This window comes from Xyrauchen texanus, chromosome 8, assembly GCF_025860055.1.
Source record: "Xyrauchen texanus isolate HMW12.3.18 chromosome 8, RBS_HiC_50CHRs, whole genome shotgun sequence".
Taxonomy (NCBI): domain Eukaryota; kingdom Metazoa; phylum Chordata; class Actinopteri; order Cypriniformes; family Catostomidae; genus Xyrauchen; species Xyrauchen texanus.
In genome coordinates this window covers 1922560-1944719 of record NC_068283.1, presented here as the reverse complement: position 1 = coordinate 1944719, position 22160 = coordinate 1922560, and the positions used below count along the sequence as shown (strand labels likewise).

Sequence of the window (22160 nt, the reverse complement as noted above, 5' to 3'; positions counted from 1 at the left end):
GTTAGGTACCGAATCATTGTCAGAGTGAATCGTTGCACCCCTATTGAAGCTCTATCATAAAAAATGCTGATATTTCTTAAACGTTCAGTTGATTTGCTTTCTTTCAAATTATACCACATTCTCAGAAATTCAAGAGAGGCTGATGACATTTAGAAAGCGTAGATATATTCTGATTGTTTCTACGCCACTGCCTTTAATAATGATTTGGGCCGAATATAATGGAAAAGTATGTCACTCCATGGCACTGCAGAGTGCACTGTCATAGCTGGGTGCTGCTGACAGTACAGATCTTTCTAAAAAAAATTGTTTCTAATTTTAGAACATGCCATGTCACCTGCCAGACGAGTCTGGTGCACAACCCCCTTTAATGTACCCTTACGCTCACACTTGACCAAAGTTGAGTTGAGAAATATGTACTGTATTAAAGATACATAAAGATTCAAAGACTATTGCGCAATGATTAACCCTATTTACGGTATATCTGAAAAAAATAAATGCTGATATAGATCGATTTCATCTGGACAGTATTTTAATTAATCGATGCTTAAAAAAAAGGCCAAGCCTAATATAGATATTAGCATTTATCTGAATATTTAGCAAAAAATTTAAAACATATTTTCAAAAACTTTTTTTTTGAAAAAAGTTTGATTACTTCGAAGTGTGAAGATAACCAAGGAAAAATACTTCTGGAATGCACTAATAATGGAGCACATTGGTGCACTCGATAGCCAAACGAAACCAGGCTTCATTCTCGCCACTAAGAGCTTTAAACCACAATGCGAAGAAAGTAAATGTAGCTCTTATAATAACGCACAGCTCGTGAGATGAAAATAATCATATTTTCTTTGGTGGCCTCTAAAGCCCTGACACTCTCTCGACTCTGTAGCGAAGTGTCTTATGTGTCATGGGGCATGTGCACTGGTGATCAGAGTGTCCAAAAGGGAATAAAAATAAATAAATCAATACCTCTAACAGAGACAGGAAGAGGCACAAAGCTAAATTCCCAAACATGCATATGCCCTGCATGAAGCTGAATCTGTACATCAAGGATTGAACTGTACAGCCATCTAAAGATTCATAAATAAATGAGAACATGTTCATCATCGGACTATCACGGACAACCATAAGCAAGCAAGGATGAGTGCTCTCACCTCTTCAATGGTCTTATCTGTGGTGGGGGGAATGACGTTGCCGTGCTGGCGGGGGAAACTTTCCGGAAACTTCTCCAGCATTTTATTATGAGCGTCAGGTGGCGTCTCGTGGTGACCTACCCCAGAGAAACACTGATGATGAGTGAAAATAAAACTGCCTTGTGTGATATATTCCCTCCGCTTCCATTTGAAGTAAACAAAAAAAAAAAAAAAAGTTTTCTACGTTTTATGGATATCTGAACATGATTGTAAAGAAAATACAATTTCGTTAGCATTATAAGAGTGAAACTATTCAAGACAGTGAATGCTGCCACATGGCTGCTGTATGTGTGTCTGCACTAGGGGGCAGCAGTGGCTCTTTTATGACTCCATGAATGTAGTGCATTACCAATGAGCAGCAGGGAATTCCTCATGAAGTTGATGTGGTTCCTCTCCTTCAGCGCGCCACTGAACTTCACGGTGGTGCTGGGAGTGATCACACACTCCTGATCCTCCTCCACACTCCATTCCTGGTTACCGGGCCCTTCCAGCAAAGGAAATGTCCTACCACGAGGCTGACACATGCACACAAACATTGATCATTCATTTACCTGTGGTTGTAGAAATCTCTAGGTTTTCCCAAACACTTTCGAGTCTGCTACCTGCAGATTGTTTTTCTGCAACATCAGAAGTGCACAGTGTATAGGGAACATGGCTCAAGAGTTGAGTTTGAAACACTTCGTTCAGCTCATGGATATCTGGTCTACTTGCTACTGCTTATACCGTTTCTTATATATGCGATTTCAGATAAACCTGCCTCTTCAGCATCACATTCAAAATAAGAAGAAAATAAACAATTTATGGTTGTTTGCTTAACAGATCGTTCAGACGGTCTCTCTTCCAGCCTAAAGCCCCGTTCATACTGTCAGCGATTTTGGTGCTAGATGTCGTAATTCTCTTGTTGCTATTGGCCGTTCCTACTGCTGTCGCTCTTATGTTATTGGTTAGCTGCACAACTGGCCATAGGCCTGTAAACAAATCTATCATTCTTATAAATCATTTGTTTTGCCTCTAATATGAACATTCTTCAGGGAGAGTGCTTTTATATAAACTACAGATGTGCTCGACGCATCCTATCATGAACAAGAGGAACAAATGATTTAAACTCTCAATGTTGACAGTTTCAGAGAAGCACGATATAAAACGGTGAAATCGATGACAATAACTCCTCCTCCATTACCTCACAGGAGACAGATGGCGTGAGAACTGGATTTTCTCATTGGCTGTCGCTGCGTGATATCGCTCTGCATTTGCCTCAACTTGAAATTTTTTCAACTTTGTCTCATCGCTTGACACACCCACATCCTGTCGCCAACGGTTACTGTCGCTCGTGTCACCAGAGGTCACCAGATCTCATTGAAAATCAATGATCTCCTGTCGCAAAACAGCTGACAGTGTGAACGGGACTTAAGCGAGCGATTCTTGCTCAAAACAAGCTGCCAAGTGGACCAGACTTTATGTTGATAGTCAAAATTTGTCTACCTGAGGCATGTGTGACTCCAGTACCCTCCAAAGCTAAAATGACTTAGTTAGGAAATCATGTTTCAATGTGAAATATCACTCACCACAACAGTAACCCCATCATGCACCAGTGAGGGAGAAGCGTACAGGCCAGAGGAGTGTTTCCCCACATACAGAGTGGACCTGCAGGAATAACAGCACAAACTGCACATTAATCACATTTTGGTGTTAAAAGTGAAATACATTTAAATTGTTACCATATAAACAGACTGAGGTCTAAGTTGCATACAATGGTACATTTGAATTTATTCAGGCAGTAATAAAAGTGATTTGCACACTGAAAGTCTTTCGGATAAAGATAACTACATGAGTGTTGAGATATCTGTGGTTTCATGTTGAGTTTGATCTTTCTGCCATTCGTTTTAGTTCATAAAGTGATCGGCTGAGTTTCAGCTCAAAGCTTGTAAGCATTATAGAGTGAATCTGAACAGAAGTTCAGCTCAGGCAGTCTCTTTACAAGCAGTTCTTTCCAACATTTAAAGGAACACCAGACAGGATGTGGCATTAACATCGGAGATAAAACATGCAGCGCTCAGATATCAAGATACATCGTATGCACATAACAGTGAATTTCAGAAAAAAGCTTTAGGTCACATTTCACCTTAAAATCAAAAGAAAATCATAAAAATCATATTTTGCATAAAAAACAAACTTTAAAATATTAAGGGTTTGTGTGTGTTGAATTATTTGCCTAACAATTAAGCACATTATAACAAAACATAAGTTTACTCGATTATGAAAATAAAATACAGCAACAAAAAAAAATTTATAAATTAATGGCAGCATAACAATTACTATCAAGATAAAATGTATTTTTTAAATTAAACTTTAAAATATACAATTATATGGCATTCACACACAAATTATAATGATTATTTTAATAATCGATTAATCTAACGATTATTAGAACGATTATTTGACTGTTCGGTGACAATGATTAATCATTATCTCTTAACCGATTATTCAGCTTGTGTCATGACTTAAAAAGTTGTATTAAACGTGCTTACTAACAATAAACAGGACAAAATCATCTTTTAAAAATACCTCTAAATGACATTCACTGAATTAAAGGGAATTAAACACTTTGTTAACTTTAATCCAGGAAAGAAATTCACTTAAAAAAATGTTTTATTGTTATCAAATGTTTTTGTCTTATTGTCCATTTAAAATCATTTAAAAATCCTTAAAACAAGAAACATTTACTTGAGAAGCAGCATATAAGATAATTACACTTGCTTTAAAAGAATAGATCTTAAATAAAGTGTATTTTTTTTCACATGGTTATACTTCTGTGAGTGCAGTAAAGACCAAATATATTCATGGTCTATTCTCTAAAAGCAAGTCTTAAAAAAGATTCAATGAAGCAGCATATGAGATATTTAAAGGATTTTTATATATTTTAAAATATTTGTATTGTTAATATTATATTCATGATTTTGTCTTCTGCAGTATAGTTCCTAATGTAAATGTACATTGTTTTCAATGAGTTTTAGATATTTTTATTGGAAAACAAGCCAAAACAAATCTCTGCTCTACCCTCTCTCACCTTTCTGTTCACTTCAATCCATCTTTAACTCACAAATAAACAAACTCTCTCTTAAAAATAAAGCTGCATATTGCCAATTTTCTTCATGATAAGAAATGCACAGTGACACGTGTATTATGATTCAATAAGTCGTGAGCCATCATGTTATAATCTAGCTGCATTAAGTGTGCGTGCTCGAGGGATGAGCATCCCTGTGACCGAGTGTCTCTGAAGAACGGGACCGCAGTTTCATTCTCTCCCCCTTAGATCGGGACATTCGCGATGCTCATAGAAGAGGCGCTGACCGCACAGAGAAATGCCAGTTTATGAGTTTGTAGTTAACTACAAGACCTGCTTCCATATAAAGCTATAACACATTAAATATAACTACATTTAAGATGTAACGGCAGGGTGTTTCCTTTAAAGACCTCCGGCTCCACTTATTCCACAACGAGAGTGCTTCTGTATTTACTTATTGGATATTTCTGCATTATAATTCCCTCATAATTTGTGATGTACATCACCTGAAGCTGTTTGTAAAGTTTAGAGTTCATCTGATCTGTGTAATTCTTCCTCTCATCAGTCAGTCGTGAACTGCAGTGCTGCTCTCACACGTCATCATCATTACAGTTTATTGTGATCTCGTGTTACGTTAAATGACATCAAACGACTATGCGACAACTAATCGTTTAAGCCCTCGCACAGAGTAATGAGAATCCAATTAGAGTCACCATTAATGCAATGATATAAACGATAAAGGGAATTAAAAAGAAACCTCAAAAGTTAAACTTCTGGACAGCTCTTCATCAATCGTCCTAAAACAGGGGTTCATTTTCTTTATGCAAATCATTTGCCATTTCTTTCTTTAGGTTTTGGGTGAAATATGACTCAGACATGTTTTTTGATAGGTTCCAGGAGATTAACCCATAAATAAACATAATCTGGATTTTGGCATGTTGTTTGAAGGAGTGCTTACATCAGCTTATCTTTGGTCTTCTTCTCTCGGGGAAACGGATACTTCCACTGTGTGATTCGGCCCACCTCTCCCGACATGAAGGTGAGATAACGCAACGTTTCCACGGCGACATTAGTGTGCGGGACCTTGCGCAGTCCCTCACGCTGCCAGATATAAATGGCGACCACAGGAGACTCGTAGTTCTGCACCCACTGCACGTCACCGGACTCGCTGTCCACCGTCACCACCAGACCGTCACTGTTCGATATAAAGTGAGCCATGTCTGCAAACACAAAAAAATTATATTCAAATAAGTGATAATGAAGAGGATGAAAGTTGAAAATGGGAAGCGGGTGACGACTCACTATATTTGGTGTCGTCGTCAGGCAGGGTAAAGGCATAGTCGGAATAAGTGGCGTTCCAGCGCAGCTCTCGGCTCTTAGTGTCGTACATGGTGATTGTGTACTCTGAGAAACAACACAATCAATTGATGACATACAACATCATAACATCAACCACAAGTTTACGATCAAATTCAGAGCAATTGTAAAAGTTAAACAAGACAAACTTTTTTTTTGTAGAAAAAAGTTGCCATCATGATGCTGGTGTTTGGATTTGAGGTATAATTTATATTTGCAGGTTCAAATAATAACAGCAGTATGATCAACAGTCCATGAAATGTCTTGGTTGTTGCGGTGCCAACATTCTGCCATGAAGTTTCCATCCAAGAGCTACTTTCCATGAGCCCCAGTGTCTCCAGTTCCAGTACTGGCATTCTCTGTTCAGAGGGCATTTAAGATCTGCGGTCAGAACTCAAGTGTTACCTGTGCGGCCGAGGTAGATTAGAGAGGATGATGGGCAGAGCATCTCAGCGTAGGAGGAGGTCAAAGTTTGCTGCTTCTCTCCAGTCAATAGATCCACCACATACCACACATCCTGTTTCTTGCCTACAAACAAACATAAATGATGACGAGATAAGCTACTAATACTCTGATCTCAGCTACTGCAGCATGTCAAACTGCAAGCTAACAAGCTTTCACAAAATATGTTTTATTATAGAGAGAGAGAGATCCATATAAGTGTACTCCAATTGCACCAAAATATTTTACATGCTGTGTTTTATATTTTACACGCTTTAGGGTTTCTCTTCTCATGAAAAGCGTGAGGTAAATGCTCTTTATCACCCTAAAACCAAGACAACAATAACTTCACTTCTGGCAGTGAATTGCAATGTCTTAAGCTTTTTTTTAACGCTTCTATAAGATTCAGTGAAGTTTTTTTGCACTGTTACACTTGTTTAAATTCTCGGAGAAACTCATCTCACTCTCTCACACAGATGCGTTTCTGATTTGTTTATATGTTTCTCTTGACTGCATGAAGATATTTTTCTCAAATCTTTCACTACCTTTAAATATACAACTTAACTGGCTAAAGCATAAACATGACGGGATATACACTAATGCAAATAGATGGTAATACATCTTATTTAAACATTTGTGACGGGCGTGTTTGTCACATTGTTCCAACCGATTAAGGTTACCTTTAATGTTAGCGTCCTCTCAGCATGGTCTGCAAACATTCTGCTGTTCTCTATTAATGCAGCATCTATTCAAGAAATTAATGACTTTATAATATGACAACGTGTACTGTATACATACCTTTTAGTTGTTGGTGTTTTAAATCTCACGTGTCAAAACAACCACCACGAGGAATCAGTGATAGTTTTTATTTCACCTCTAGAGGCCGCTCTCATACTGTATAACGACAGCGCGCCCTTCACAGCCGCTCCAGCACCGGACACAATGGGGGGAAATATCGGTGTGGATTTTTGTTTGTGTCTTTTGTTCAATGGAAAGGAGGAGGCGAGAACCGGCTTGCCAATATAAATAATATTTTAATCATAAACTGAAACAAAAGACACAAACACAAACATGACGGACAAGTCCGTAAACGATCTCTCTCGTTGTTTTGATGCATAGCCAACATAAAGAATATAGCATGCAACTGCCCCACACATAATAAGTATTTTAACGTCAATTCTAATAATCAAAATAAATAATCGGCAATTATGACATTCTAAACAAAACTAATAAAAACAAAAAGTGATGGTTTATAGCATTCAGTGCAGGGTTTTCCCATGTGCTTGCGGTTTACACATGTGGACTACAAACACCCCATTTGACCCTTTATCAACTTAAAGTCCAAAGATAACTGATGCAGCATGGGTAAATGTGCTCGTCACTTCACACACACCACATGTTTACACTGGGAAACGAGTGTGCTCATTTTCTGTCATATTCAACACAATACGATTTAGTGCATAGTGCTAATGTTTAACTGTTGATACATCTCCTTTAGAGGGATTAACATGTAATGGTATTAAGTCATTCTTAACTCAGGTCTGTAGACTGATTTAATCAGTGTTTGGCCTACTTCCCTGGGCAAGGTTGGTGTCATTATAGGTGTTGCTGTGCTCTGTGATTATGCTCCCCTGATGGTTAAAGACTAGGAGTGGTTCAGGCTGCTTCTTGTGGTGTTTGCGGTGAAATTACAATGCCCACCCACAAAGCAGTCGTTAGGAATGGGTCAGTTCCTCAAATGTGTGCCACCCCTGATGACAATCAACACAGACTCGACATAATAACTGTGTGCCTGACAGAGAGTGCGAAAAAAAAACTTTGTTGTGACAAATTTGAGTGTCTTTAACTGCAGAATTATCCTTCAGACATTTTTCCATTGTTGGACAGAAAAACTGGCTTCATACTATGTGATCCACATTGGGTTTTTGACCACTGAAAATGGGTAAAATGTAAAAATATTCGCCTGGAGCCAGAGCCCTGAAAAATGAAAAAAAATAAATAAATAAGCGGTATATAATAAGAGATGATCGAATCTAGGGCAATCTATCAAAAGTGAGTAAATGTAAGAGTATTGTGGGTGAGCAACATGTAGCAAGTTTATTAAAACAATCTGTTGTCTGTCAAATGCCCCAACATAAAGAATCGGCAACAGATTCTACAACATGTGGACTACGCGAAATAATGGGAACATTGCTCACAGCAGGCAAATTTAAGTCCGATAATGACTCAAATTTACATTTATTGTTGAACGTGATAAATTTGTACAGAAGAAATGCTTTAAATAATGAGGACGAAACTTTTCAAAGCTGTCAGCACGCTTAAACATTACAAAAAGTGTCATCTTTTAATTCATCACTTTAAACGAACCACAGCTAAAATATGAAACGTACTAGTTTGATGTTGGACGACTAGGAGCATCCTGTCCATTTGTAGAATGTGTTTCTTTTGATGACTTCTGTCTGCATAATTTACATCCGTCGTCTTCAGTCAATCATTTAAATGCTCCCTAACAGACCATTTAAGACGCTTTTTTTTGGTGGATATGGGTCTAGTAGATCAAATTCCTCCATTATAATTTGGAGTTTGTGTGTAGTAGCCCCAGTTTCACTTGAATTGAAAGTGCACGTTCTGTCCACGACACCTGACCACTGTCTGTAACCATAGTAACAGCTCCAGCACCCACACAGGCACAAGAGTTTTCACATTTAGGCTCACAAAATCTTAGGAATAACTCTTTTAATTCATATATTTATACATTATGTTTATTATTTTTGCCACATCTAAATAGAGCATAAAGTATTAAAATACTAAATAAGCGTTTGGTTAAAACCAAAGATTTAATCATGGATTCTACATTTTTGTGGTTAATTAACCATGACATTAATTGCAGTTAAAATAATGAGGTTCGAGTAGATACTTTAACTGAATTGAGTCTCTCACCCATGTATAAGATGCCATCAGAACTGCGACAGGGTGAAGCTTGCACCAGCTCAGGTATGGTGAACGGCAGTTTCTGTAACAACAATATCAAATAATGTGTTGTAATGTCTGTAGCTACAGGTCAGCATATTTTTGCAAACTCATAAAAAATAACCACAACAACCCTAGGTGTTTATTCAGTACTGTGGATAAATTGGTTAGGAGTAAAGCATCGACTGAACCAGATATTCCATCGCAGCACAATAATAAATGACTTCATGACTTTCTTTACTGATAAAATTGAAATACAATTCCTGATGAACTTCTACAGACCTCATATGAGGTTAATGTTTCACTTCAACCTGAAAGTGATCATATCCAACACCACTGTTACTGAAAATATCACTGTCAGCTTCCAGAGAAAGAGGAAGCATTTCATGAGGAATAAAAATGGCCACGCTCTCTCTCACCGTCAGTCCTTCATTATTTTTCCCTCCAAGAGAGTACAGACTGCCGTCATGAGGGTCCGGGAGAAACGCAGGCCTGTCAAAATAAAGACTAGACACTCAGACACTTTGTTCAGGTTTTTAGCTGTATGACTGAGGTGTTAAAGGGATTGTTTGCCCAAAAATAAAAAACTCCCCTAATGTCATTCCAAACTGGTTTGATTTGTAAAGGAAACATTATGAAGAATCTTAATTCTCTTTAAACTCTTTTCCATTTGAATTTGTTCATAGTAACCACATCGGTCAAGGTCTTGAAGGGGGAAAAAGAATCACCATAAAGTATCATAAAAGTAATCCATATGAGTTATGCGCTATATTCCAAGTCTTCTGAAGTCATATGAGCGTTGTTTTAAAGACGTTCTCAAAATGTAAGGAGATCATCAGTGACTACCGACTTATACTTTTATCGGTTCCTCATTCAAAGCAACTGTGTAGCTTCTGAAGACTTGGAATATAGCACACTAGTTGTACGTAGGGCTGGGCGATAATATCTCAATATTTATTGGGAAAAAAAAAAATGCTCTTATCGATAACGTAATTTTTTATATTTACCTTACTGTATGTTGTACATCTGATGATCAGATCAGGTGTGTGTCACTAAAAATGCATCTAGCCAACTGAATCCCATTCATGAAATCAGACTGTTAGGAAATATTAGCTGGCTAGCGGCAACCTCGTCCTGCTGACATTGAAAAAAGTAATGAGACAAGGTAGCAGCTAGCTAGCTATACGGATAATATGATATCGCTCTGTACTGAGCAAGACAACACTGACAGTGCAATACAACTATCGACTGAACACAACAACAACTCTGTTGCGGTTTATTTATGTACAAGTTACAGTAAACGTTTTTCATGATCAATAGTGCTGTCATATCTGCTGATGTTTTGACACAGGCCAGAAAGTCTTTCAGCGGACATAATGACTTTTAAGCTACAGCAATTACGTCATATACAGGACACGTGGCGTATCAGGCGTCGGGCCAAAACTAGAAAAAAGTTGAATGACCATGATGAGATTCAAACGTCTACTGAAGATGATGAAATTGTGGCCAAATACTTCAAATTCAAAAAGCTAGCTTACCTTGTGGACTTTACTTTTTTAACAAGCAAGTTATTCATTCTTGAGGTCTAACAAACATGTGTAATGCATTTCCTCCCCTGCGATATGTGCTATAGAATGATAATACAATTTTTTTTATCATGATTATACTTTTGGCCACATCATCCAGCCCTAGTTGAACGGACTACTTTTAAGATACTTTTATAGTGTTTTGTTTTGTTCCTATTTTGGGGCTTGACAGGCCCAGTCCCCATTCACTTTCATTAAATGTATATGAGCAACCAGGATATTCTTCAAAACATCTTTTGTGTTCCATTGAAGAAATATTTTGGGGTTGGAACATGAATCAAATTATAATTTAATATCGGAGTGCACTATTCTTTTAAACAGGGTATATCACACATTTTATCAAGCGGGTGATATCATGAACAGGAAGGATCGTGCTTGCTCAGCAATTTGCTCGGTTCCTGTGGTTTGACTTTCTCCAGGTACAAAATGCTCACAAGCACTTGCGTAAACAGAAAAACACTCACTCAGAAATGTGCGTCGGGACTTGCAGAACAGGATCTGTGTCAGGAAAGACAATGTGTTTCAGTTATGAGTTAAGAACACTATCACAGGCAAATGAAGGCTTGTGCAAACATAAGACAAGACAAAGATGATGAGGAGCTGGCCGTCAAACCAGGAGCTGTAAGACTCAAAGATTTAAAGGAATATTCTGGGTTCAATGCAAGTTAAACTCAACCAACAACATTTGTGGCATAATGTTGATTCCACGTACACACACGCCATAGCCATAATGTATTTTATACTGTACAAACTATATATTCCATCCCTTAACCCTAATATAAAACTTTCTGCATTTTTACATAAAAAAAAAAAAACAGTTTAGTATATTGTTTTAGCCTTTTATAGCATAATTACATGTGTATAATCTAGAATAGTGCAAGTGAAAAGTCCTCGCAAACCATATATACCTGATCGCACACATGCACGTTGGTATTTGTGGTTTACTAGGAATCTCCATAGTCATAATGTATTTTGTACTGTACAAAATAAATACATATTCTATCCTCTAACCCTCACAGAAAATATTCTGCATTTTTACATTTTCCAAAAAACATAGTTCCGTATGGTTTTCGAGGTCACTTGAGGTGTCTTGGCCTCTGAGTAGGATTATGTGCCCTGCCACGCTGCAAAAATCGTTCAGGAATGGTTCAAGGAACATGACAAAGAGTTAAAGGTGTTGACTTGGCCTCCAATTCAATTGAGATCTGGGGAATTTGGAGCCAGATTGGCTGGTTTGAGTATTCCTGTAACTGTTGTGTGTGAAAATTCCAGGAGATCAGCAGCCTCTAGAATTTACTCCAAATGGTGCCAAAAACCAAAAACATCCAGTGAGTGGCAATTCTGTGGATAGAAATGTCTTGTTGATGAGAGAGATCCACAGAGAATGGCCAGACTGGAACTGTTAAAGTCTACACTAACTCAGATAACCACTCTGTACAATTGTGGTGAGAATTGTTGATGGCGTTTTGGTGGTACGAGGGGAACCTACACAATATTAGGCAGGTGGTTTTAATGTTGTGGCTGATCGGTGTGTGTGTGTGTATGCATGTATGCATGTACACACACAGTATCTCACAAAAGTGAGTACACCCCTCACATTTTTGTAAATATTTGATTATATCTTTTCATGTGACAACACTGAAGAAATGACACTTAGCTACAATTTAAAGTAGTGAGTGTACAGCTTGTATAACAGTGTAAATTTGCTTGCCTCAAAATAACTCAACACACAGCCATTAATGTCTAAACCGCTGGCAACAAAAGTGAGTACACTCTAAGGGAAAATGTCCAAATTGGGCTCAAAGTGTCAATATTTTGTGTGGCCACCATTATTTTCCAGCACTGATTTAACCCTCTTGGGCATGGAGTTCACCAAAGCTTCACAGGTTGCCACTGAAGTCCTCTTCCACTCCTCCATGACGAGATCACGGAGCTGGTGGATGTTAGAGACCTTGTGCTCCTCCACCTTCCGTTTGAGGATGCCCCACAGATGCTCAATAGGGTTTAGGTCTGGAGACATGCTTGGCCAGTCCATCACCTTCACCCTCAGCTACTTTAGCAAGGCAGTTGTCATCTTGGAGGTGTGTTTGGGGTCGTTATCATGCTGGAACACTGCCCTGTGGACCAGTCTCTAAAGGGAAGGGATCATGCTTTGCTTCAGTATGTCACAGTACATGTTGGCATTCATGGTTCCCTCATTGAACTGTAGCTCCCCAGTGCCGGCAGCACTCATGCAGCTCCAGACCATGACACTCCCACCACCATGCTTGACTGTAGGCAAGACACACTTGTCTTGTACTCCTCACCTGCTTTCCGCCACACACGCTTGACACCCATCTGAAACAAATAAGTTTATCTTGGTCTCATCAGGCCACAGGACATGGTTCCAGTAATCCATGTCCTTAGTCTACTTGTCTTCAGCAAACTGTTTGCAGGCTTTCTTGTGCATCATCTTTAGAAGAGGCTTCCTTCTGGGACGACAGCCATGCAGACCAATTTGTGCGGTGTATGGTCTGAGCACTGACAGGCTGACCCCCCCCACCCCTTCAACCTCTGCAGCAATGCTGGCAGCACTCATATATCTATTTCCCAAAGACAACCTCTGGATATGACACCGAGCACGTGCACTCAACTTTTTGGTCGACCATGGCGAGGCCTGCTCTGAGTGGAATCTGTCCTGTTAAACCGCTGTATGGTCTTGGCCACCGTGCTGCAGCTCAGTGTCAGGGTCTTGGCAATCTTTTTTAGATCCTCAGAGAGTTCTTTGCCATGAGGTGCCATGTTGAACTTCCAGTGACCAGTATGAGGGAGTGTGAAAGCGATGACACCAAATTTAACACACCTGCTCCCCATTCACACCTGAGACCTTGTAAAACTAACGAGTCACATAACACCGGGGAGGGAAAATGGCTAATTGGGCCCAATTTGGACACTTTCACTTAGGGGTGTACTCAATTTTGTTGGCTGTGTGTCGAGTTATTTTCAGGGGACAGCAAATGTACACTGTTATACAAGCTGTACACTCACTACTTTACATTGTAGCAAAGTGTCATTTCTTCAGTGTTGACACATGAAAAGATATAATCAAATATTTACAAAAATGTGAGGGGTGTACTAAATTTTGTGAGATACTGCACACACACCATGCAAAACCACCTGCCTAATATTGTGTAGGTCCAAATGTACCAAAACATACATAACATATATATATATATATATATATTTCTGATAACTTTCAAGACAGATAGTTTCACTTTTAATTGACTATATCTCAATTCAAGTGGGTCAGAAATTTACACACACCAACTTAACTGTGCCTTTAAGCAGCTTGGAAAATTCCAGAACATTATGTCAAGCCTTTAGACAAATAGCCAGTTAGCTTCTGATAGGAGGTGTACTGAATTGGGGGTGTACCTGTGGCTGTATTTTAAGGCCTACTTTCAAACTCCGTGCCTCTTTGCTTGACATCATGGGAAAATCAAAAGAAATCAGCCAAGACCTCAGAAAAAAACCTCCACAAGTCTGGTTCATCTTTGGGAGCAATTTCCAAATGACTGAAGGTACCACGTTCATCTGTGCAAACAATAGTACGCAAGTATAAACACCATGGGACCACACAGCCATCAAACCACTCAGGAAGGAGACGCATTCTGTCTCCTAGAGATGAATGTAGTTTGGTGCAAAAAATGCAAATCAATCCCAAAACAACAGCAATGGACCTTGTGAAGATGCTAAAGGAAATGGGTAGACAAGTATCTATATCCACAGTAAACTTAGTTCTATATCGACATAACCTGAAAGGCTGCTGAGCAAGGAAGACGCCACTGCTCCAAAATCGCCATAAAAAAAGCCAGACTACAGTTTGCACATTGGCACAAAGATCTTGAAATGTCCTCTGGTCTGATGAAACAAAAATGTTACTGTTTGGCCATAATGACCATCGTTATGTTTGGAGGAAAAAGGGTGAGGCTTGAAAGCTGAAGAACACCATCCCAACCTTGAAGCAATGGGGTAGCAGTATCATGTTGTGGGGGTGCTTTGTTGTGGGAGGGACTGGTGCACTTCACAAAATAGAGTGCATCACAAGGAAGGAAATATGTGGATGTATTGAAGCAACATCAGCCAGGAAGTAAAAGCTTGGTCGCAAATGGGTCATCCGAATTGATAATGACCCCAAGCATACCTCCAAAGTTGTGGCAAAATGGCTTAAGGACAACAAAGTCAAGGTACTGGAGTGGCCATCAGAAAGCCCTGACCTCAATCCAATAGAACACTTGTGAAAAAGCATGTGCGAGCAAGGAGGCCTACAAACCTGACTCAGTTACACCAGTTCTGTCTGGAGGAATGGGCCAAAATTCCAGCAACTTATTGTGAGAAGCTTGTGGAAGGCTACCCAAAAGGTTTGAACCAAGTTAAACAATGTAAAGGCAATGCTACCAAATACTAACAAAGTGTATGTAAACTTCTGACCCACTGGGAATGTGATGAAAGAAATAAGTCATAAATCAGCTGAAATAAATCATTCACAATCTTAAAATAAATTAGTGATCCTAACTGACCTAAGACAGGGAATGTTTTCTACGATTAAATGTCAGGAATTGTGAAAAACTGAGTTTAAATGTATTGGCTAAGGTATACTGTATGACTTCAACTGTATTATTTTCCAGTGATTCCTTTTTCCAGTGGTCTCCTCATTCTGAACAACTTTGCATCAAGAACCACTGGTGTAAAACAAATCGGTCATTAAATATTTGAGATTATTTAAAAAAATTAAAAACAATTCTAACTAGTCCTAGGCCGTTCACCCGATTATAACCAAACCAGTGCAGAAGGATTCTCTGGATTCCCAATATTAATAATTATCAAAAGAAGTTGGAACGTATGGAATGGGCGTGGCCACTGTAGGAGGTCAGTCTGAGGACACATGAAAATTGCCCACCTATAGCTCTTGGTGGCGCTGTAAAAATCAGGAATGTAAAAAAATAGCATATCTTTGTGCTTCCGTGATGTTTCAGAAAATTACGGCACTTTATAATTGTTTTAGGTGCTAACAGACAGTCTAATACTTACTATCTGTTACATATGTACTTAAAGGACCTTAAAGGTTTGAACCTATAAGGTTAAACATGTCATTATTTCATGAATTACTGCTGCCATGATCAATAGAAAATGTACAAAAATGTCTTTTAAATAAAATTTAACTGCGAGTGGTTAGTAAATAAGACACATGTTTTTGTCCTGAAATACGACAAGCAGAAATTACACAAATGTTTTAGGAATTTGCTCCTGTGTGTCTTGTCTAACGGCACATCCTCTCACACCTTATCAGTCCTTATAGAATATCTAAATGGAACTGATGTGCGGTCACAGGTGTGAATATCTGCTGTTTTACAAGCATTCAAATGTTGCTCGTCCAATAAGATTTTAGATTCAAAACTTTCTATTTAGTAGTAGAAAGGGCAGTAACCGCATCTCTGAGCTCTGAGACTCGCTCTACCTGTGCATCAGGTTTCTGAGACACAGCAGGGTGAAACGCAAGCTGCTGCAGCCGTGTGATTTTTTTAAAAAAAATTCTTAAAACAACAAGCAAATATATATATATATATATATATATATATATATATATATTTATTTATTTGTGTATATATACACACACACAACATTTAAACCCCACAACCCTCCCTCCCCAATCCCGCCTACCCTAAAAAAACAATCCTGTGGTCACACATAATATATACATACACATATATACACACACATAATAATCATACTACCATAAAACTATACTACAGTACTCTTTCCACACCCCACCTGAGAGCCCCCAAAAATTCCAAATACCTGCCATATTTCTGGACAAACAAATGGAAATCACCCTGTCTTCCCAATGACATCTCCTCATAAGCCACCACCCTCCCCATCTCCATACATCACTCAGGATATGGGGGCGCACCAGCTAACCTCCAACCTCTGAAAATAACCTGCCTGGCGATTATCACTCAGGTCAGAACCCATTTCTCTATATGGCCATCCCCCACATCGACGACCGCCCCATCGCCCAGAACACAAAGTCTGGGGCAAAACGAAACTTGAGTGCCCACCATGTCGCACACAAAATTCTGAACCTTCGACCAGAATTTCTGGATCTCGACACATCACCAAAAGACATGGGCCATGTCTTCATCCTCCATTTGGAATCTCCAGCAGGTGGGTGAGTCTTTAAGACCAAGCCTATAAAGTCTAGTGGGGGTCCAATAAAATCTATGTAAAATCTTTGCAAATTCTGAATTGTATAAGACGCACCCTTGCATTTCTAGATGCAGACATAATGTTAAGAATCTTAGCCCACGCTCCTTCCTCCAATGCCAAGTTGAAATCTTTCTCCCATACTCTCTTGAGAGAAGTTAAGGCTCCGTCAACCAGACTCCAAATTAACGGAGTAGTACAGTAATAAACCTTTTCCAAAAGCCGCAATCACCTCTCACAAAGAATCTGCCTCCTTAGGGGAGTGTGTGCTACTCCCAAAAATACACATTTGGGATACACAGGTGGTGCTGTTGTAAATACCTATAAAACTGAGGTCTGGGGATCCCAAAATGTTGAACCAAATTTTCAAACTGTCTCAACACTCAATAAATAAAAAAAGACCTGATCGTCAGCATTAGGTACGTAAATATTAGCCAAAATCAGACTTTGAATGACCCCTGAATGACTGCTAAAACAATAATTACTCTTCCTAATGTATCTTTAACCTGTTTGAGACATTTGAATTGTAGATGTTTATTTACCAATATAATTACTCCCTTGCTCTTACGCTTGTTCTCTAGCACTAAAGAAAACACGTCCACCCCATATTTTCCCAAATTTTTCAGCTTCCTGCGGGGAAAGATGTTTCATGAAGAAACACTAGATCATATACACTAGATCAGAGAGAGATAGTACACTCCTATTAACATTTGACATTTTGATATAATAGAAAAAATAAATTGTGTGCCAAAAACAAAATTATGAAGACCGCATTTCAACATTAATGCAACAATAAAACCCCAAACGTCCCCCAAACAAAACGAACAGAAAATTAAAAACATGTGCATTAACCCCACGTACGACAGCGCCAACCGCCGTCGAACCCTTTAAACTCCAAGAGTCCATGTATGCCTACGAGAGCCCCCACGACAACTTTGCCACTGGATTTCTCAATTTTGCCTCACAAATTTGTAAGGCAAAATTACAGGTCATAAATGTATTGTAAAACAAACCCCAGCCAATAGGCAGAACAAACACAAAGAACATGCAGACTCATTCACAGAACTGTCTCGAAGGTGTGTTCCTTCACAAAACAAATTCCAGCTGATATAAAGCTGTTCCGTTTCCTTTGACAGGCAAACGAATCTTCAGAGAGCCAGCTGATGAGTGCAGCAGATGTAATCATTCCAAAGGCCCACGAAAAGACTCCACAAATCATACTCTTGCCAACAGGCGGCATAAGCACACAAAACTAACAGATTCATCCATAACTGTCCCAAAGTAGTGTTATTTAACAAAACAAGCTCCAACCGCTAGGCGGAACCAGCACAAAAGGATATAAAACATGCATCCCGGTTCCTCGGATGGTCAATAGTCAATTCACACAGAAGCGGCATAAAAAGTATAGACCATGACTTACACAGTCCGTCATATTTATAAAAGACATCCTTTGTGTGGGCATGTAGATATTTTGCGGTCATCCGTAGTGTTTATACTCAATCTGGCCGGGAACTTCATTGTAAATGTGATCTTCCGTCAATGCAAAAGGTTCTTTAAGGAGAAGTGTTAATTCACAACACAAAACAAACTCCAGCCGCTTGGCGGAGCCATTGGAAAAAGAAACAAAAATGATGCCCAGCTTCCTATGAAAGCCAAACTACAGCGAGTCGATCCACTCACAAGACTCACCATTGTTTCTATAAAAGACATTGCCTGATTGGGACATGTAAATACTTTGCTGCCATCCTTGTTGTTTATTCTCAGTTTGGCCAGAAACATCGGAGCAAAAATCGATCTTCATTGATGCAAGAGTTTCTTGCACGTTCCTTGAACGTTTTGCTCGTTGCGTTCGCAAATTCCGGGAACAAGAAAATATTGTGATTCTTCCAAGAAAGCTTTCCTTTGCTCCTCGCCTTGCGTAACACGAGATCTTTATCGGATGATCTCAGAAATTTGGCCAAGATTGATAGCGGTCTGTCTCCCTCAGTAGATCTGCGAGCTCGTGGCCCGCATTGTCAAGCAGACTCGGGAAGAGATCATCCAGAAATGTCACCATATCTCTGCCTTCCTCATGCTCAGCAATTTCAACAATCTGTAAGTTGTTCCTTTGGCTCAGATTTTCCAAATCTTCCCATTTTTTAAATTAATCCACGTCTATCTTGGACGGATTAGCGGATAATTCCCTTTCCGATGACTCCATGAGGAGTCTGCAACTACCTTTGTCAGTATCACCGACATGTTGGATAGATGATGCTGGATCTCCTCTCCTGCCACACCATCCAAATCAAGTCCCCGGTCCACAGGCCTGTCTGGGCTTTCATCTTAAACATGTAAGAGTCCTTTAATTTTTGACTTTGTCATGTTTACCTCAAACAGCAAATGTGTAACTGGTTGTATCAAATTTCACCAGATTATATCATGAAAATAATAATAAAAATGTGCAAAGTGCGCAGGGCTGTACCTCACACGTCTGCCCTTCACAGAGCTTCTTGTGGGACCTCCGAAGCCGTGTGATTATTGAGAACAGAGTGGCTAATGTGCAAATGATGGCAGCTTCCATTCAATGCATGTTAACTGCTGAAGTGGAAGAGTGCTTTAGCATGCATTGAATCTCCTTCATTTGTTTCTGGCTTTGAGTTAAAGCTCAAGTGGAAATTATGTAAACTGATGTTCCACTACCTTGATGACACAATGTTTGTTCCCTGCAGTTGCTGGGTTAATGATTATTGAAACACTGCAAGGAAATACTACACATACAGTCCATCTGCAATCTGCTGTCAGTCCAAAACGCATGCTGGAAACAAGAACATAGTCACCTCATTTCATAAATGCAGCACAAATAAGTTAAGATTTTTCCAAAGCAGATATGACAGATGGAATGTCTATTAATGTACTTAGGGCAAAACTTCTTTAGTTGGTTATTTAGCCCACATCCATTTTTTATAAAAAAAAAATGATTCTAGATTGGGGGAGTAGCGTTGCGCCATGCAAGGGTCGGATGTGTGAACAGCGAGCTCTGCGCACTTTGCTAGTTTTTAATACTTTGTGTCAAACTGGCGAGATTCGATACACCCTGATCCATAACTGTTTTATGAAGACAATATGTCAAAGAATTAAAAATCCTCTGTGTCTGAAGACATTAAAAGACACTTACGTACTCAAGCTGACACCCCTGACCGGGCCGCAGACCAGGGACAATTTGGATGGTGCGGCGGGAGAGAATCAGCATCAACCGTCTAGCATGTCGGCAATGCTGGTGAAGGTCATTGTGGACTTAAAGGGTCTTGGTGTATGTCGATCGATCACTGCCATGGAGACGAAATTCTCGGAGTTGGTTAAAGAATGGGGGGTGTTGAGAAATGGATAGATTTTCTGGAGTCATCGGAGAGGGAATAAACTGCTAATCTGCTAGCAACCAAGACAGACTTTGAATGCATTTGGGAAAAATTGGAAGACCTTGAGAATCGTAATCAGTGAAACAACATGTGAATTTTTGGAATTTCTGGGGACGAAGGTGGCAGCGATTATGGTGAAATTCCTAGGTGAGGTATTCCGGAGTCTGCTTGACATAACGAGCCATAAGCTAGAAATCAAGTGAGCTCACAGGGTTCCAGCTCAGAGATCCACTGATGGAGACAGGCCCGGATCAATTCTGGCCAAATTTCTGAGATCATCCGATAAAGATCTTGTTACATGAGGCAAGGAGAAAAGGAAGCCTTTCTTGGAAGAACCACAAAATGTTTTATTCCCAGACTTTGCGAATTCGACAAGAGAGAAACGTGATTGATTCAAGGAATGCAAGAAACTCCTACATCAACGGAAGGTCGCATTTGCACTGATATTCCCGGCCAAACTCAGAATAGATACTAAGGATGGCCGCAAAACATTTACATGCCCACAACAAGCACTGTCCTTCATAACGTCAATGACTGAGCAAGGTATTGTGTGATGCTCTTGATACAGCCAGTGCACCTGACTTAATGAACTTTCACTTGACTGTCCAAGGAAGCTAAGAACGTTCTTTGTTTCTTTTTGTGTTGTTCCGCCTAGTGGCTGGAGTTCTTTTTTTGGAGGAACACACTTTCAGGACAGTTATGTGGATGAATCAACACGTTCCTTGTGTTTATCCAACAGTCCTCTTGGTCTTTACACTGGCTCCCAGTTACATTTAGGATTGATTTTAAAGTATTATTACTGGTATATAAATCACTCAATGGGCTAGGACCTCAATATATTGCAGATATGCTCACTGAATATAAACCCAACAGATCACTCAGATCATTAGGATCACATCAGCTAGAAATACCAAGGGTTCACTCTAAACAAGGAGAGTCTGCTTTTAGCTATTATGCCAGCTGCATGTGGAACCAGCTTCCAGAAGAGATCAGATGTGCTCCTACATTAGTCACATTCAAATCCAGACTCAAAACACATCTGTTTAGCGGTGCATTTACTGAATGAGCACTGTGCCACTGTGTGTCCAACTGTTTGTACTGTATTTTATTTTATTCTAAACTGTTTCAATTATTCTTATTTTTTTATTCTTATTTTAATCTCTTCTATGTAAAGCACTTTGAATTACCATTGTGTATGAAATGTGCTATATAAATAAACTTGCCTTGCCTAATGCCTGGAGTTTGTTTTATAGATTATCTTCTGTTGTGTAATTCTGTATTACAAATTTTGTATAGAACACCGGACTTCAGAAATCCGTTCAGCAAAGTTGTCATAGGGGCTCTCGTACGCATACATGAACTGTTTGAGTTTAGAGGGATAGACGCCTGTGGCAGGGCGGAGGGCGGGGCCGGGTCGTGATCCTACACATCCGGTCCCGTATTAGACTAGTCAAGCCTCTGAGGTTTAAAGGTCGACTGCGGAGGATCGTGCGGAAGAGAGAGATCGTTAGCGGACATGTCCGTCATGTGTGTTTATGTTGTCTTTTAAGTTTCTCATTAAACTATTATTTATATTGAAAAGCCGGTACTCCGATACGCCGCAGCTTGTTCCTCGGCCACTCCTCCACCCTCTATCCGACGACAGCCACGCTTCTCCGGGCGGTTCAGAGGCAGTCCACCAGCCCCACCGCGTTCTCGGGGAACAGAAGGGGTCTCCCTCGCCCCTGGCAGCGGTTCTCTCGCTCCAGGCGGTCGCCAGTGAGCCCCTCCCCGCTTGCAGTCGGCGGTCTTAAACCCTGCCGCGTTTCAGCGGCCGGTAGGAGACTCCTGCGCCCCTGGCAGCAGCCCTGACCGCTCCAGGTGGTCGGTTAGGAGCACCTTCTCCCCTCGTGGTCGGTGGCCATCGTCCTCGTTC

At 39.8% G+C, this 22160-nt stretch overlaps 1 protein-coding gene across 1 annotated transcript in view; it reads right to left on the bottom strand.

The window, feature by feature from the left end:
* Nucleotides 1–22160, bottom strand: part of LOC127647465 (serine/threonine-protein kinase/endoribonuclease IRE1-like) — a 97398-nt gene that overhangs the window by 34517 nt on the left and 40721 nt on the right. The window contains exons 3-11 of the mRNA XM_052131725.1: nt 11072–11105; nt 9441–9513; nt 8992–9064; nt 6016–6138; nt 5557–5658; nt 5213–5474; nt 2756–2834; nt 1540–1705; nt 1152–1267 (exon numbers count right to left, since the gene is read on the bottom strand). Of these exons, the coding sequence (XP_051987685.1) occupies nt 1152–1267; nt 1540–1705; nt 2756–2834; nt 5213–5474; nt 5557–5658; nt 6016–6138; nt 8992–9064; nt 9441–9513; nt 11072–11105 (1028 nt within the window). The remainder of the gene's footprint in view (nt 1–1151; nt 1268–1539; nt 1706–2755; nt 2835–5212; nt 5475–5556; nt 5659–6015; nt 6139–8991; nt 9065–9440; nt 9514–11071; nt 11106–22160) is intronic.